The sequence below is a fragment of the Pelodiscus sinensis genome, chromosome Z (genome assembly GCF_052426305.1).
Source record: "Pelodiscus sinensis isolate ZL-2025 chromosome Z, ASM5242630v1, whole genome shotgun sequence".
Taxonomy (NCBI): Eukaryota; Metazoa; Chordata; order Testudines; family Trionychidae; genus Pelodiscus; species Pelodiscus sinensis.
In genome coordinates this window covers 36,333,136-36,349,758 of record NC_143085.1, presented here as the reverse complement: position 1 = coordinate 36,349,758, position 16,623 = coordinate 36,333,136, and the positions used below count along the sequence as shown (strand labels likewise).

At 42.3% G+C, this 16,623-nt stretch overlaps 1 protein-coding gene across 7 annotated transcripts in view; it reads right to left on the bottom strand.

The window, feature by feature from the left end:
* Positions 1-488: 488 nt before the first annotated feature.
* GRK3 (G protein-coupled receptor kinase 3) overlaps positions 489-16,623 on the bottom strand; it is a 196,742-nt gene continuing 180,607 nt past the window's right edge. For 5 of the 7 annotated variants that reach the window (XM_075898873.2, XM_089775300.1, XM_089775297.1 and 2 more), the window contains 3 exons: positions 10,095-10,231; positions 4,567-4,680; positions 489-3,990 (listed from right to left, as the gene is read on the bottom strand). In XM_075898873.2, the coding sequence (XP_075754988.2) occupies positions 3,823-3,990; positions 4,567-4,680; positions 10,095-10,231 (419 nt within the window). In that variant the 3' untranslated portion in view covers positions 489-3,822. Of the gene's footprint in view, positions 3,991-4,566; positions 4,681-8,107; positions 8,256-10,094; positions 10,232-16,623 lie in introns of all 7 variants that reach the window. The other 2 variants (XR_012896033.2, XR_016348369.1) reach the window with 2 other exon arrangements.

Here is a 16,623-nt window from a genome sequence, read left to right as displayed (position 1 = left end):
AATCACAACAGTGAATCAGAAGGCCTTCCTATTCCTTGCACACTCAAACTACCATTGTCCTTCTTCCCCGGGGAACTGCACTAAGCAACGAATGCAAGCAGAGCCCCATGTCTTTCCAGAACAAGCCTGAAGCCTTTTAGGTGCCAAGCCTTTGAAAGCTTACACACATGCTTCACTTTAGTCATGTGAACAGTCTCAGTTACACTAGTCATGGGCTTAATTAAATTAATTAAATGATTAAACAAGTTTCTGTAGGATTAGGGCCTTCAGAAATTCATCAGCTCATATGTCAGAAGAATTAATATACAGCATTATTGTGAAATATTTCCAGTTAACAACCAACGCGAATGAGAGGGAATCTGTCATTGTCTGTAATATATTTCTGTGCTCTAAAATGAAAAGGAAAATGTTACCTACAAATACATTAGAGCCTGTACTAGAGCTAAAAAAATCATTTACAGCCTTGAAGATAGCAACATATTGAAAAGTTGTGTTTAAAAGTTTAATTTAGCTTTGTTGATGCAAGCAGCTTTTTAAAAAAATTTAGTTCCCTGAACATTTTATAAATACACTGAGCATTCATATGTCTCAAAGACATCTCCATTTTAAACAAGTTTTGCAACATATTCATATTCAGTAAAAATCATCATGAAAAAAATAATTTTGTTTGTCCTATAAACACACTATAGAATTTGATATCTAAAACAGCAACAATGATTAAGAATGAGAACAAATCTCTGGCTTCAGGGTTCTCAAATTTTAAATATCTCTCTATAGTATAAAATCTGATTTTGAGTTTTCCACGTGAAATACGTTTCATATATAGTGATAAAGTACCTAACCATGTGCGGGTTTTGTTAAGATAATTGTTGTTTCAGAAATGCATAGTTGCCAAGACACTGAAATTGTACAAAACACTAAGTTTCTACAAATCTTCAACAATTCATGTTAATATTCTGGGCAAAAAAAAAAACAAAAAAAACTGGAAGTAAATAATGATAGATTTATATTAGTATTTGACTTCTATCCGCAATTATCAAAGGGAATGGGGTACATTTTAAATGACAGTTGATTTTAGTTTCCATTTTAAAAATAAAAATCCAGATAATTTCAAATAGTTTATAAAAATGAGGTGATAATGTACAAAACCACAGCATGTTCAAGTGTCAAAATGACTCTAATTTGTAATTTAATTTTATAAATAAACATATCATCCACAAGTTATTACATAGACTTGATTTAAAGAAATGAACGTTTTAGCAGAACACATTTTCACTGAAGATGTATCTTCCTGTTATCTACAGAAACTAGTATTTTAAGAATGTAATATTGTGAAAATCAAAACAATAGATCCACAAATGTTCTCAAAGATTATTATGACAGAAAAATTCTATTACAGAAAATAATTACAAGTGAACAAATTGACCTTGAATTAATAAAACATGAAAACATTAATAGATTAAGACAGAAGGGCTTTTCAGAGTGGTTTTATCATAGATTCAGCTTTCTTTTTATTCAAATCACAAATCAGAGTACATGTGTCTGTGTGTGTTTTTTAAGGTAAACAATGAAAAAATATCTAGTGTACTACCAGGGGCATGAGTTTAGGAAAATACCACAGGTACTGCTTATAGAAATATACCTGGACTTAAATTATTACTTTTCAGTAGATAAAAATGGAACTCCATGTTCATTTTAAAAAATAAACCAAGAAAATGAATGGGTAAATATTCTTTTAAAATGAACACTTACCAAGGATAAAATATTTTAATTCAGTTTCTTCTTCACACTATATCAAAGTATGTAAGAAATGGTGTTGTGGTCAGAGTTTGGGATGCAAATACTTAACTGGGTAACCAGTAAGCCTCACCTTTAACAGAGGGCCTGCTGCAGACAGGGGCTGCTCTAGCCAGACCGAAGCAGCCCATGCCTGCAGTGGGCCCAGGCACCCCGCAGGCAGGAGCTGCTCCAGCCTGGCAGCTGCAGCCCCTGCCTCAAGCAGGTGGGATGTTCTAGCTCAACATAGGTGGCTGGAGTAGCCCCTCCCTCCCCTTACTTTCCCTTTAACTGGTATTTCACATCCCTAACCAGAGTGCATGCTGTTCAGTTATTAAGCCGCTCCCAATTTTAATAGCTAATGCACCCAATTTCACAAGAATGTGGAGGACAAAGAGAGGATTTTTCTAAAAGAATTCTGGAGTGTTTGGCACTTTGCTGTCTATGAAACAGTTCTGAAGTTCTGTTATTGACTGTTAGTCAGACAAGCTAGAAATAAAGGACAAGACAGATTGCTGATGCAAATTCTGCTCCCATTTACACAGGTTCAATGAGAGTTGTACCCAGCAGAATGTGACCCACACCAAACAATGTAATTCAGAAATAGATAAAGGCTCAAGTTCTCCTCTGGTTTATACCTTTTGCAAAAAACATAGCTACCTCTCTGAAAACCTATTATATTCTATATGACTTTCAATATGCATAATAGGGTAAAAATTATCTTGAAATGTTCAAAGTTGTCCAAAGATTATGTTCTATATTTTTACTTCTATATAGTGTTGCCTTACATAAGACATACGAATGATGACATAAGAATTTACATAAATTTGGCACACCATCGTCTTATTTTAATCATTTTCATCTTCAATATTCTCAGACTGTTTTCAGTGTGAATGTCTGAATTCTCTATAAAGGGAAATTAGCACATATTTTTGCAATTCCTGTCATCTGATGTGCATGTGAATATTAAGTGCATGGCTAAAATAAAGGTTTGGTAGGAGAACCCACTACTTAAAAAAACAAAACAAAACAAAACAAGAAGGGGACCATGAGTCCAACAACTGAGGATTGATACAAAAAAAATACATACCTATTACCCATACATAATCCAAAATCTGCACCGGTATGCAGTGTATTTGCAGAATTTTTTAATTTTTAAAAAGTGCAGTGAGTTGACATGGAAAAAGAACTGTCTATGTATTCACTGTAAACTTGTAAAAAGGAATCTACTGTTTAAAAACTGTGCTAAAATAGTCAATTTATACAACAGATCACTAGATGAAGCTACCATATATTCCTCTTCAACAATTATTACTCTATTGTGTCAGTTACAGTTTTTATATAGGTAAAAGAAGCAAAACAGTGGTAGCTACTATTAGTGAGTACAACAAAGCAAGTGAATAATCTGAGTTCAATGCTTCCATGAAGTATCAACAACATTCAAACCACAGGACAGTTGGAAATTAGTACTTTGAAGTGCATAAGTCACACACTGTTGATCACCAGCAGTATGGAGCAGAATATATTAAAGTCAATAGTTATGGCTGGAAAGAACAAGCCAACAGATAAGATTACCTGTTATCCCATATGACAAATTTGCGGTTCCTTCCAAAGTCTGGGGTATGTCAGTAACAGACATCAAAATGTAAATGATAAAGATTAGCAACCATTTCAGTTTCCAGGTTTGGTACCTACCAAAACAAGGGTATTGCAAAGAACAGATTATCTTCCTTCCTTTCAAAGTTCTAGGATAACAGATCATTTGAACACCACTACGGTGTGACGATGCATGGGAATGATAAGCAGCCTCTACATTTGGCAACTTTCATTACTGCTATTAGTGAGAATTCATCTTGTCATAGCTTTAGGCTTCACAACCTCCAGGTGTAGAGTCTAGTCATCTTCCCATGCTGTAAACATTCAAAGCTGCTTCTTCGAAGCACATCCCGGTTCAGGGATTGTACAAGTAACTCAAAATGATTCTGTGGCCTTCATGTATAGTGATGCAGTAGCTTTCCCTAAGTAACTTTTGTCCTCTCATCTCTTCTACAGACCATTGCTATTCCTATGGCTGAGTGGTGGCTTTGAAAGCTCTACATTTACAACTGTGGAGCGAGATTTATTAAGAAACTTTGGAGCACGACGCAGCAGCCTCTGTGCCTCAGTAAAGGTTTCTGTCAGTTCTTTTTTCCACTGAACAAACTCTGGATCACTCTGAAAAGGATACAGAAGTTGTTAGGCATTTCATAATTGACTGCACATCATGGGGAATAGTGGTTTCTCTATTAGCATTTTTAAATAATATACTTTGTGTTTCAGTGGAAAATTAACGACTTAGGGTATTGATAATACATATTTTTTTACCTTTAAGTATTGAGACAACCCAGAAGCAACAAAAGCTATTATTTTTCTTGAAAGTGACGGTGAATGTGTACTCCACTCTTTATGAGCTACTTGGCAATTAGTTTGCTTCTTTGTACAGACTAGGCTACTCCCAAGTTAGTCAGCTTTGAAAATCGTATCCATTATTATTAAACTGAATTCAATGCATTGTGACTGAAGTCCCATTGAAATGCAGGTTTTTGGACTTCATATGTAAAGTGTGGAAAATACTTCATGAGTTTAGTTTAAACTTGAATACATCAAATTGTGCATGCCTTTTCAATCCATAATGAGATGTGCTAAAATATTTCAGTGAACTAAGAAACACATTTAATGTTACAATTGGGTTTTATCATTGTATATAAAACATCTGTTTCAGTGATCACTGAAAAATTACTGTTGTCTCACCTCACACTGCAGGACAAATTGTTTTCCTCCTTTAATTCTCAGCAAGATGCACTTCTTATCTTTAATCTGAGTTTCTTCCACTGAGATGATCTGTTCCATAGTCAGTAGATTTTGCTACAGCACATTGCAAAAGGAAAGATGAATTACAATTTGAAGCTATTACCCAACAGACCTAAAACTGAATCTTAATTCATTGAGAATATATAAGTGAATAAACTTAAAAAACAACAAATAGTCTAGCAGCACCTTAAAGACTAACAGAACGTGTAGATGGTATCATGAGTTTTCGTGGGCACAACCTACTTCTTTGTACTCACAAAAGCTCATGATACCATCTACATGTTTTGTTAGTCTTTAAGGTGCTGCCTAGACTATTGATTGCTTTTTAAGTTTTTCCAGTTACAGACTAACTCGGTTATTCCTCTGAACCTAGGTGAATAGTTACCCAGTGAATAAATGTTAGCATAATCTGATCCTTATTTTCTAGTAATACATTAACTAAAAATAGTTCATGAAGTAAGAGAAACTACTTAAAAACAAAACAAAACAAAACAAAACAAAACAAAAACTTACCAGAGTTGTTAGTTACTTATGGAGGAATAAAAAAGTTACTAAAAGATCAACTTATAACAGCATAGAACAAAAATAACAAGGAATCCTGTGGCACCTTAGACACTAAGAGTACGTCCAGACTACATGCCTCTGTCGCCAGAGGCATGTAGATTAGACTACCAGACAAAGGAAAATGAAGCGGCGATTTAAATAATCACCGCTTCATTTAAATTTACATGCTGCTGCGCTGAGCCGACAAACAGCTGATCAGCTGTTTGTCGGCTCAGCGCGATAGTCTGGATGCGCGGGTGTCGACATCAAAGGCATTTGTCGACCACCCAGGTATACCTCATCCCAGGAGGCATACCTGGGTGGTTGACAAATGCCTTTGATGTCGACACCCGCACTTCCAGACTATCGCACTGAGCCGACAAACAGCTGATCAGCTGTTTGTCGGCTCAGCGCAGCAGCCATGTAAATTTAAATGAAGCGGCGATTATTTAAATCGCCGCTTCATTTTCCTTTGTCTGGTAGCCTAATCTACATGCCTCTGGCGACAGAGGCATGTAATCTAAACGTACCCTAAGGCTGTGTCTAAACTACACCCCTCTGTTGGCAGAGGGATGTAAATTAGACATATCAAAAGTGCAAATGAAGGGGGATTTAAATATCCCGCGCTTCATTTGCATAATGGCAGCTGCTGCTTTTTTTCGAAACGGGTCTTTTCTGAAGAAAAAAAACCCCACACCACGGCAATTTGGACAGAAATGCCCCATTTCGAAAGCACCTATGCTCCTTTTGAAACGGAGCATTTTTGTCAAAAATGCCCCATCTAAACTGCCATTTTTTTTAAAAGCCCCGTTTTGAAAAAAAGCGGCGGCCACCATTATGCAAATGAAGCACAGGATATTTAAATCCCTGCTTCATTTGTGCTTTCAATACAGGCAGTCCCCGGGTTACATGGATCCGACTTACATCGGATCCCTACTTACAAACGGGGTGAGGCAACCCCGCACTAGCTGCTTCCCCCCAGCAGACCAGGGAGACGCGAAGCTAGTGGCCCCCTCAGCAGACCAGAGAGACGCGGAGCGGCTTTTCTCAGCAGACACCTCAGCTTGAGAATAAAGGACTGAGGGAAGTGAGGTGTGGGAGAATAAAACTGAGCTCTGGAGAAATGTTTGGCTAGAGTTTCCCCTACAATATGTACCAGTTCCGACTTACATACAAATTCAACTTAAGAACAAACCTACAGTCCCTATCTTGTACGTAACCCGGGGTCTGCCTGTACATCTAATTTACATCCCTCTGGAGACAGAAGGGTGTAGTTTAGACATAGCCTAACAGATTTATTAGGGTATAAACTTTTGTGGATTAAACCCACTTTGCCAGTTTATGCCCTAATAAATCTGTTAAGATACGTCTACACAGCAGCATTATTTCGAGATAACTAGCATTATTTCAAAATAATTACATGAACGTCTACATAGCAAGCCCATTATTTCAAAATAATTATGAAATAACGGGCTTCTCATTTCAAAATCTTTAACCCACTTTTAATGAGAAATAATGCCTATTCCGAAACAGCGATTCCTGAATAGGGTGTGTGTAGACAAGGGCAGCTGGAGTTATTTTGAAATAATGGCCCACAGGTGCTATACTAGCATCTCTGTTTACACTCAGCAAACCACTATAGTACTCCTTCCCCTGCAGGCTTTACAGGCACAGTCTCAGGGGAAAGGTCTTGTGGCACAAGGCAGAACCTGATGGCTTGAGCCAGGTTGCAGCAGTCTGCACAGCTTTCCCTGTGGCCAAGAGCCATCCCTGTGCTCAGTCTGAACCCTCCACAGCTGCAACCAAGCAGACAGCCAGCTCCCAGGTCCCTGCTAGGGGACGAAAGAAGCGCACGCCTTCCTGGTCTGATGAGGAGATCCTGTACTTCACTTAGGTCTGGGGTGTGGAGGCAAATATCTAGAATCTCAGGGAAGAGTGTCACCTTGTGAGAAACTCTCCCTCGGGGACTCACGGATTTGCACAGCCCCCTGATGGACTTGCTGGATAGCATCCGTGTGCGGCTGCTCAAAGGCCCTGCCGAGCCAGTCAGCCTCTGCCCCGCACCCTGGCAGCAACATCTCCCCCTTTCCTTTCACAAAAATTGTAGAGGACACAGTACGCCACCACCACCACCTGGGCGACGTTCTAGTCACCAAGGTCCAGCTGGGTGAGGAGGCAATGGAACCTCTCTTGAGGCACCCAAAGATGCCATTCACCATAGCACAGTCCCCTCGGAGCCTGGCTTTCAAACATTCTTTTGTGGGGGTCAAGGTGTCCATGGTACGGCTTTAAGAGCCAGGGGAGCAGAGGATATGCTGCATCCCCTACAACAAAGACCGACATGACCATGTCCCTGACCCTGATGTTGTGGTGTGGTTGCTAGTGTGCAACTTCTGAAACAGGCTGGAGTTTCAGAAGACCCTTGTGTCATGTACCTTCCCCGACCACTCGATGTAGATTTCAGTGAACTGGTCGTGGTGACAAAGGAGGGCCTGCAGGACCATCAAAAAGCACCCTTTCTGGTTGATATACTCAGATGCCCGGTGGTCAGAGGCCTGGATCGGGATGTGGATGCCATCAATAGCGACCCCACAGCTGGGGAAGTCCATTGTGGCAAAGCCAGTGGTGATGGGGTCCACATTTCCCAGGCTGATGACTCTGTGCAGTAGGACAGCATTGATGGCCCTTACCACTTGTAGAAGGAGATAAACAAACAAAGAATCAGAGGGGTGGCAGGGGGTCCCTGAGCCCACCCTTCTCCCCCACACACCAGGAGCAACCCCGACTTGCCCCATCTCCAGTCAGGGCATTCTGAAGGAAGGACTGAAAAACCTTCCGGGAAGGGGGCTTCCACCACCACCACCCCCTTGCCTAGGAAACCCCACTCCAGCTGTTCAGTTCACCACTCTCCTGGGACAATAGAACAAGAGCACCATACCTGCATGACCAGGGCCCCAACTGTTGATCTCCCCATGCTGAACTGGTTCCCAATGGAGCAGTAGCTGTCTGGTGTGGTGAGCTTTCAGATGGCAATGGCGACCCACTTTTGGAAGGGGATGGCAGGTCTCATCTGGGTGTCCTGTCTCCTGAGGGCAGGGGCAAGACACTCACACAGCTCCAGAAAAGTGTTCTTCTGCATGCGGAAATTCTGGAGCCACTGCTGGCTGTCCCACTGCTCCAGGACAATCTGGTCCCACCAGTTGGTACTGGTGTCCAGCTGCCAGAAGCAGTGATGCACAATGTACAGGGTGGGGGGTAGTGGGGTCAAACTGTACAAGCAGTGCCCTGAGAGCTGAGAGGAATTGCCCCACAATGAGCTGGAGGTCTTATTCCTGCAGGGCCTGGAAAGCAGTTCATAGAAAGTACACTAAGAGGTGCACTAAGTCACAGTGTTTTTCAACCTGTGGTATGAGTATCCCTGAGGCACGCAAGAGAAGTCTGAGAGGTACATCAAGAAAACTGAAATTTGGAGAAAACTGAATTTTTGCTTTAAGTTTTACAGCGCTTTATTATTTTTGTACTTTTTACACCCAAAAATTTCATCGCCTGCCCAGCTACGATTAAATTGTTTAAACAAATGTGTTGCAATGGTAGAAAAAATTCTGTGTGACTGAAAACTGTAGGTACTGGGGGTATTCACAATTTTTTTTAAAAAAATGAGGTGTGTGTGTGTGTGTGTATATAAAAGGGGTACTTTATAAAAAAAAAACCCACTGCACTGAGAAACACTGCGCTAAGACATGTAAGAGCTGTCAACTGCTGGGAGGCAGGTCCGCCTCTATAGCAAGAGTGCTTAAGTGTTCACAGCAGGCTGAGAAAAGGCTTTGCTGTCCCTCAAGGAGGCAGGCAAAGGAGGAGATCCTGAGACACGACAGAGGAGACATGTACAGAGGAGTCCATTTAAGATCGAGCCTCAGCAAGCCTCAGGCAGCAGCTCCAGGAAGAGAGTGCTGTCCTGATGCCCTGCCTGAAGTGCTTCTAGGAGGCCTTAAATGTGATTCAGCGTCCAATGAGTGTGGACGTGCTATTTCAAAATAGTTCAGTGTTATTTTGATGGGCATTTGCTGTGCAGATGCTCTACATTGAAATAAGCTAGTTCGAAACATAAATTTCAAAACAGCTTATTCAGGAATAAGCATGCAGTGTAGATGTGCCCTTAGTCTCTAAAATGCCACAGGACTCCTCATTGTTTTTGCAGATACAGACTAACACAGATACCTAACTGCAAAAAAGACACTACAAAAAAGGGATTTCATTATGAGCTAAATAGTGAGTGTTTTCGCTAATGAGAATTGCATTTTGCTTTATTTTCTTTCAACTAGTAATGCTGCGAAACACTTTAATCAACCATCTTACTACATCAGAGAGCTAAGGATTATTGAAACACTACAAATGCACAGATGGAAAAGCAGTTTTGTATAAAGATTTCAGTTTTGTATAAAAGTTTACAATGTATGAACAATGTTTTCAAATTAACTTATAATGGTCTTACTGAATACACAGATAACATCCCTAAAACATGATCACAGTTGGACTAAACTATAGATAGTATAGCACTAACTTTGAGGTCAGTGTTATAGCATTTCTATCACCTTACTAGTTTATGTTTTTTTGTATAAATACTCCAGGATCCCTAAATGAAAAAATAATAAAGACTGTGATGAACTCCCAATTCTTAAAAACAATCACAAATCCATAAAGTCTATTTTATGTTGCTTTGACATCAATGTGCTCTCTTACAAAATAAAGTACTACTCCATGTCAGCAGAGGTATAAGAACCTGACCTTCCACAATTACACCAGAAAACACTCAGACTTCACAGGGAATTTTCCTCAATATATACTTCAAGATTTAGCGATAGTGCCTATCTACATTTATAATAGCTTTATAATAACTTTGCTAGTTAAGCTAATTTCAGACTCACCCTTGATTCTCCTTCTCCTCGCCATTCGAGTCGGTTTGGAAAGAGGTAAAAGTAACGACGTTGCCACTGAGTCAAGAATGGATTCCCGAGTTTCAACATGTACCCATGCATAATGCAGTCCTTCCCTAGTGCATAATCTGTGAAAATAACAACTTCATTATGCACAACCAGCTACAACCCAGGGTATTCAGAAAATGCACTATGTTCAGAAAAGGTTTACTAGTGTTTTCACAGCCTATTACATTTCAGCAGATGATTCAGTACACATAAAATTTTCTATAGCATGTTACCTTTTGACTTCTAATGATTATATACATATACATACACACTGGGCCAGACTCTGCACCCCATTACATCTGTTGGCAAAGAAACTACATTGAAGTAATCAAGAATAGAATTTGGCCCTATGAAAGAAGGCATCCAATTTACTGTTGAAAGAATGGACATTGAATATTTTGCATACCTGTATATCTGCCTTTACAAGAAGAATATTCTGTCCAGCTTCTCAAATGTCCAGTCAGATCCCTATCTGTTCAATTTTACTTCTCCTCCCCATTAGCTTAGTTGAGAAATTATCAAAATAAACCAAAAATGATCATGCAAAAAGAAGACAACAGATACACTACAGAGAAAGGAGAGCTTCTCTTCTTTTAAGAACACAAGCAGGAACATGCTGGTTTATACTGATATTCCATCCAAGCCAGTATCTTCTGAAAGTGGCCAGTACCAGATGTTTCAGAAAGCATGAAAAGATGAGGAAATTATTGAGTGACCCATCCCTCGTTGCCTAGTCGCAGCTTCTGACATTCAGAGGCTTAGGGACATGAACCATGTTGTTGTGTTCCTGACCATTTTGGTTAATCGCCATTGATGGACCTATCCTCCTTGAACATATCCAACTCTTTTTTTAATTCAATAACATTTTTTACTTCACAACATCCTCAGGCAATGAGTTCCACAAGTTGGCTGTTCATTGTAAAAACTTTCTGTCTAGTAATTTCTTTGTGAGGCACCATGAGTTTTGCAAAGAGGCAAATAATACCCCCTTATTCACCACATAATTCCTGGTTTTATTATAGAATTATTGCAAAATCATAGGCCTGGAGGGACACCAAGAAGTCAACCAGTCCAGTACCTTGTTTTATAGCCCTCTATCATAGCCCACCTCATCTCTTTTCTAAGATGAGCACTTCCAGTCTTTTTAATCCCTTATCATATGGAAGCTCTTCCATATCAGTTTTGTTGGCCTTCTCTGAATCATCTCCAATTCTGACATGGACACCAGAATGAGAAGTTACTCACCTTCGTGCAGTAACGATGGTTCCTCGAGATGGGTCCCCATGGGTTCTCCACTCATGGTGTTGGACTTGTCCTGGCATCACAGCTCAGAGGCTTTACATAGCTGTTTTCAGCCGGGTGTGCCTGTGCAGTGTTCAGCATACGCTGTTCATGCCCTTTGATCTTCGTGCGCACCCGGCTTCCCTGTCAGTTCCTCTCACCGTTCAGTATCTGTAAGAACAAAATAACTCTGTAACGGGGAGGAAAGGTGGGACATGGAGCACCCATGGAGACCCATCTCGAGGAACCATTGTTACTGCACAAAGGTGAGTAACTTCTCATTCCTCTTCAAGTGGTCCCTGTGGGTGCTCCACTCATGGTGACTTTGTAGCAGTGCTCGCGTTGCGTTCCTGGAGTTCAGGTCTGTCAATGACCGAAAGCACTGCTGAGGACACTGAAGAGTCAGGCGTCCATCTACGCACTACTGCGTAGTGATTCATAAAGGTCAAGCTTGAGGACCATGTGGCTGCTCTGCAGATTTCCGGTAGAGAGACTCCTCTGCCAAACACTGTGGATGTTGCCACTGCCCTAGTGGAATGCACTCTATGCAGAGTCTGGAGGGGCTTGTTATGCATTGCATGGCACATGGTGATACATGAAACTATGATGCTGGACAGACGCTGGGAAGACAATGCATTGCCCTTGGAGCGGTCCGCTATGGATACTACTACACGGTCAGTCTTACGCCAGGTCTGTGTTCTATCTATATAGAATGCTAATGCTCGGCGTACGTCGAGGGTATGGAATAGCGAGTCCTGAGTCGAAGCATGTGGTTTTGGATAAAAGACAGGCAAAATGACTGGTTCATTGATATGAAATTGCGCAGCGACCTTAGGGATAAAGGCTGGATGGGTACTTAACGTGACTGAGTCCTTGGTGAAAACTGTGAAAGGTGGCATTGCCATTAATGCTGCCAGTTCGCTCACCCTACGGGCAGATGTAATAGCCAATAAGAATACTACCTTTGTGTTGAGCATTGATAATGACGTGGTGGCTAGCGGCTCAAAGGGTGGGTACATTAATGCATCAAGTACCAAATCCAAGCTCCAAGTAGGGGGGATGGGTCTTCTTGGGGGTGAATCCCCAACGGATTAGCAGTGCATCCTCAAGGGAGCCCTTGCCCATGCCTCCCCTGGAGCAGTAAAGGTGATACTTCCTGTTTTCGTAGGTTGCGAAGAGATCTATTTGCGGTGATCCCCAAGCTCGGAAGATGTTGTCCAAGACATCGGAGTGAATTTCCCACTTGTGATCCTGAGGGAAAATTCTGCTCAGAGCATCCGCCGTGACATTGCTCGTGCTTGTTAAGTAGGATGCTATCAGAGTGGTATGGTTTTTTATGCATGAGTTCCATAGATGGACTGCTTGTGAGCACAGTACTTGTGATCGTGCTCTTCGTCAATTGATATAATACATAGCTGCTATGTTGTCCGTAAGCACTCGGACTGTTGTATCAGCTATTTGTGAACGGAAATGTTTGCAGGCAAGAAATACAGCTTTCAGCTCTAGGAGGTTGATATGGGAAAGTGCCTCTGCTACTGACCATCTGCCCTGCACGAACGCATCATCGATGTGCGCCCCCCAGCCCAAGAGGGAGGCGTCTGTGGTCAGCTAGGTCGATGGCTGCTGACATTTGAATAGAACCCCTGCTAGCAGATTTTTTGGGTGCAACCACCAACCCAGGGATCTCTGAACTAAAGGAGTCGGGGTTATCACTTTGTGCATGGAGTGCCTTGTTGAAATGTACACCGATGCCAACCAGTGTTGGAGACAATGAAAATGAAATCTTGCCTGTCGGACCACAAAGGTGGTGGCAGCCATATGCCCCATAAGGCGGAGACAGGTAAGTACTGTGACCGTAGGTGCACGGATGACTACTGTGCCAGCTCGTGTAGAAGTTGGAAGCGCTCTCAAGGCAAGTATGCACGGGCCGTGGTGGAATTGAGACGTGCGCCTATGAAATGTATAGTCTGCATAGGGTCTAGAGATGACTTCTGCTCATTGATTATGAGCCCGAACAATAGAAATGTCTGTCTGACTAGTGCCACCATGTGTTGGACCTCTTGTCTGGACCTGCCTTTTAAAAGGCAGTCTAAATATGGAAATATGATCACATCTCTGCACCGCAAGTGAGCTGCTACAACCTCCAGGGTTTTTGAAAACACTCTGGGAGCAGATGCAAGTCCAAACGGTAGCACTCGATATAGGAAATGATCGTTGGCAATAGTGAAACGGAGAAAATGCCTGTGAGCTGGATGTATGGCTATATGAAAATAGGCGTCTAGCAGGTCAAGAGCTGTAAACCAGTCATCCTTCTCTAGTGACGGTAGTATCTTGGCACGGGTCACCATCTTGATCCTTTGACGGCGGAGGTATTTGTTTAACTTCCTGAGGTCAAAGATCAGCCTGCATCCTCTAGTCTTCTCTGTGAGAAAATACCATGAATAGAAGCCCATTCCTCTGAACTGAGGAGGTACGGGCACTATGGCTCCTATGGAGAGCAAACGCTGAGCTTCTTCTTTCAAGCGGCTCTCATGAAAGGGGTCCCTGGAAAGGGATGGGGTTGGTGGATTTGTGGGTGGTATGGTAGTGAAGGGGATGGTGAGTCCAGATACCACAAGTTGCAATACCCAGCGGTCTGATATAATTGCCGTCCATTGGTCTTGAAAAGGTCAAAGTCGATGGTGAAAGAGATGAGTGCGTTGTTGTTGTCCCGTCACAGTAAGGAGTTGTTGCATGCCCTTGTCCGAACCATCAAACTTGCTGTTTGGGATTTTGTTGGTTGTTCGAACGGAATGGTTGGATTCGTCTATGTTGAGGGTGCTGCCTTTGGTGTGATTGGTCTATGGCTCGCTGTTGATGTTGTTGTCTTTGATAGGGGTAATTGTACCTCTTCTGGTACGGGTAATATTTCTTGCGCCGAAAAGGGTGCGGAGCATAGACCTGGAATCTTTTCCGGAGTGAAGGATCTCATCCGTCTTTTCCGCAAACAATTTGTTTTTATCAAAGAGGTCCTCGAGTTTTGTGTGAAGCTCCTTTGGGACTGTTGCAGAAGCTAGCCAAGATGAGTGCCTCATTGTTATTGCAGTTGCAGTGGTGTGAGCTGCCGTGTCTGCCGCATCCAAGGAGATCTGCAGACTCGCTCTACATGCTGTAAAACCCTCCTGCACTAGGGACTTTAAGAGGGGGCGCTTGTTCTCTGGGAGGTAGTGAAGAAGCTGAGATATTTTTTCATAATTATCAAAATTGTGGTTTGATAATAAGGCAGCATAATTAGAGATACGCAGGAGAAGGGTCGCCGAAGAGTAAACTTTCCTGCCAAATGTGTCCAGCTTTTTGGTATCCAGTGTTATCTTATACTGTGGTATCTTGGCCCATTGTTGTGCTGCATCCACCACCAGGGAGTTCGGCTGCGGATGGCTAAAGAGGAATTCTAGATTCTTGGACAGGACAAAGTATCTCCTATCGGCTCTTCGGCAGGTTGGTGTCTGCCAGATGGTGTCCACTGCTTCCATAAAGGCTTCATCAATAGGGATGGCCACTTCTGCACTCTGCCTGGGGTGCAAGTTTTTCAGCAGTCACTGTTGTTTCCTTTGTGACTCTTATCTGTATTTCTTGGGATTGAGCCACCTGCTTGAATAGGTCTTGGAACTGCTTACAATCATCTAGTGGGGACGTGTCCGGTGGGAAAACCGCACCATGTGAAGACAAGGGTGAACCATCAGGAACTGGGTTTTCAGACTGATGGTAATCCCTTTCAGACAACTGACCATCTTCCAGGTCTGACTGCCATGTTGTGCCGGCCTGGCTGCATATAGAATCATAGAATCATAGGACTGGAAGGGACCTCGAGAGGTCATCGAGTCCAGCCCCCCGCCCTCAAGGCAGGACCAAGCTCCGTCTACACCATCCCTGACAGATGTCTATCTAACCTGTTCTTAAATATCTCCAGAGAGGGAGATTCCACCACCTCCCTTGGCAATTTATTCCAATATTTGACCACCCTGACAGTTAGGAATTTTTTCCTAATGTCCAATCTAAACCTCCCCTGCTGCACTTTAAGCCCATTACTCCTTGTCCTGTCCTCAGAAACCAAGAGGAACAAATTTTCTCCTTCCTCCTTGTGACACCCTTTTAGATATTTGAAAACCGCTATCATGTCCCCCCTTAATCTTCTTTTTTCCAAACTAAACAAGCCCAGTTCATGAAGCCTGGCTTCATAGGTCATGTTCTCTAAACCTTTAATCATTCTCGTCGCTCTTCTCTGTACCCTTTCCAATTTCTCCACATCTTTCTTGAAATGTGGCGCCCAGAACTGGACACAGTACTCCAGCTGAGGCCTAACTAGTGCAGAGTAGAGCGGCAGAATGACTTCACGAGTTTTGCTTACAACACACCTGTTGATACAACCTAGAATCATATTTGCTTTTTTTGCAACAGCATCACACTGTTGACTCATATTCAACTTGTGGTTCACTATGACCCCTAGGTCCCTTTCCGACATGCTCTTTCCTAGACAGTCGCTTCCCATCTTGTATGTATGGAACTGATTGTTCCTTCCTAAGTGGAGCACTTCGCATTTCTCTTTATTAAACCTCATCCTGTTTAGCTCTGACCATTTCTCTAACTTGCTAAGGTCATTTTGAATTATGTCCCTATCCTCCAAAGAAGTTGCAACCCCACCCACTTTGGTATCATCTGCAAACTTAATAAGCGTACTCTCTATCCCAATATCTACATCATTGATGAAGATATTGAACAGTACGGGTCCCAAAACAGACCCTTGAGGAACTCCACTTGTTATCCCTTTCCAGCAGGATTTAGAACCGTTATGGGTTCTAAATATGGGGAAGCCAGGTGACAGTCACAATGCTGGTGTGACAGAGAGTGCCTCACTGATGACAGGTTGCAGCATGAGGGCTGTTGATACCCATAGTGATGGGAATGTGAACGTGGTGAGTACGGAGAAGAGCGGTGGTACTCGTAATATTGATTTGATGGATGAGGGGACGAGCACCTAAATGATCTATTGCTGTTATGTTGCCTCTCATGCCTGATGCGTGGAGAGTAGCAATATGACCGTTCATATGATGGAGAGTAGGATGGGCATCTATAATAGCCCCTGTAATGAGGGCGCCCATATGGAGAGTCCTGTCTATAATAAGTATGGTGACTGGGGTTGTGGTGCTGGTAG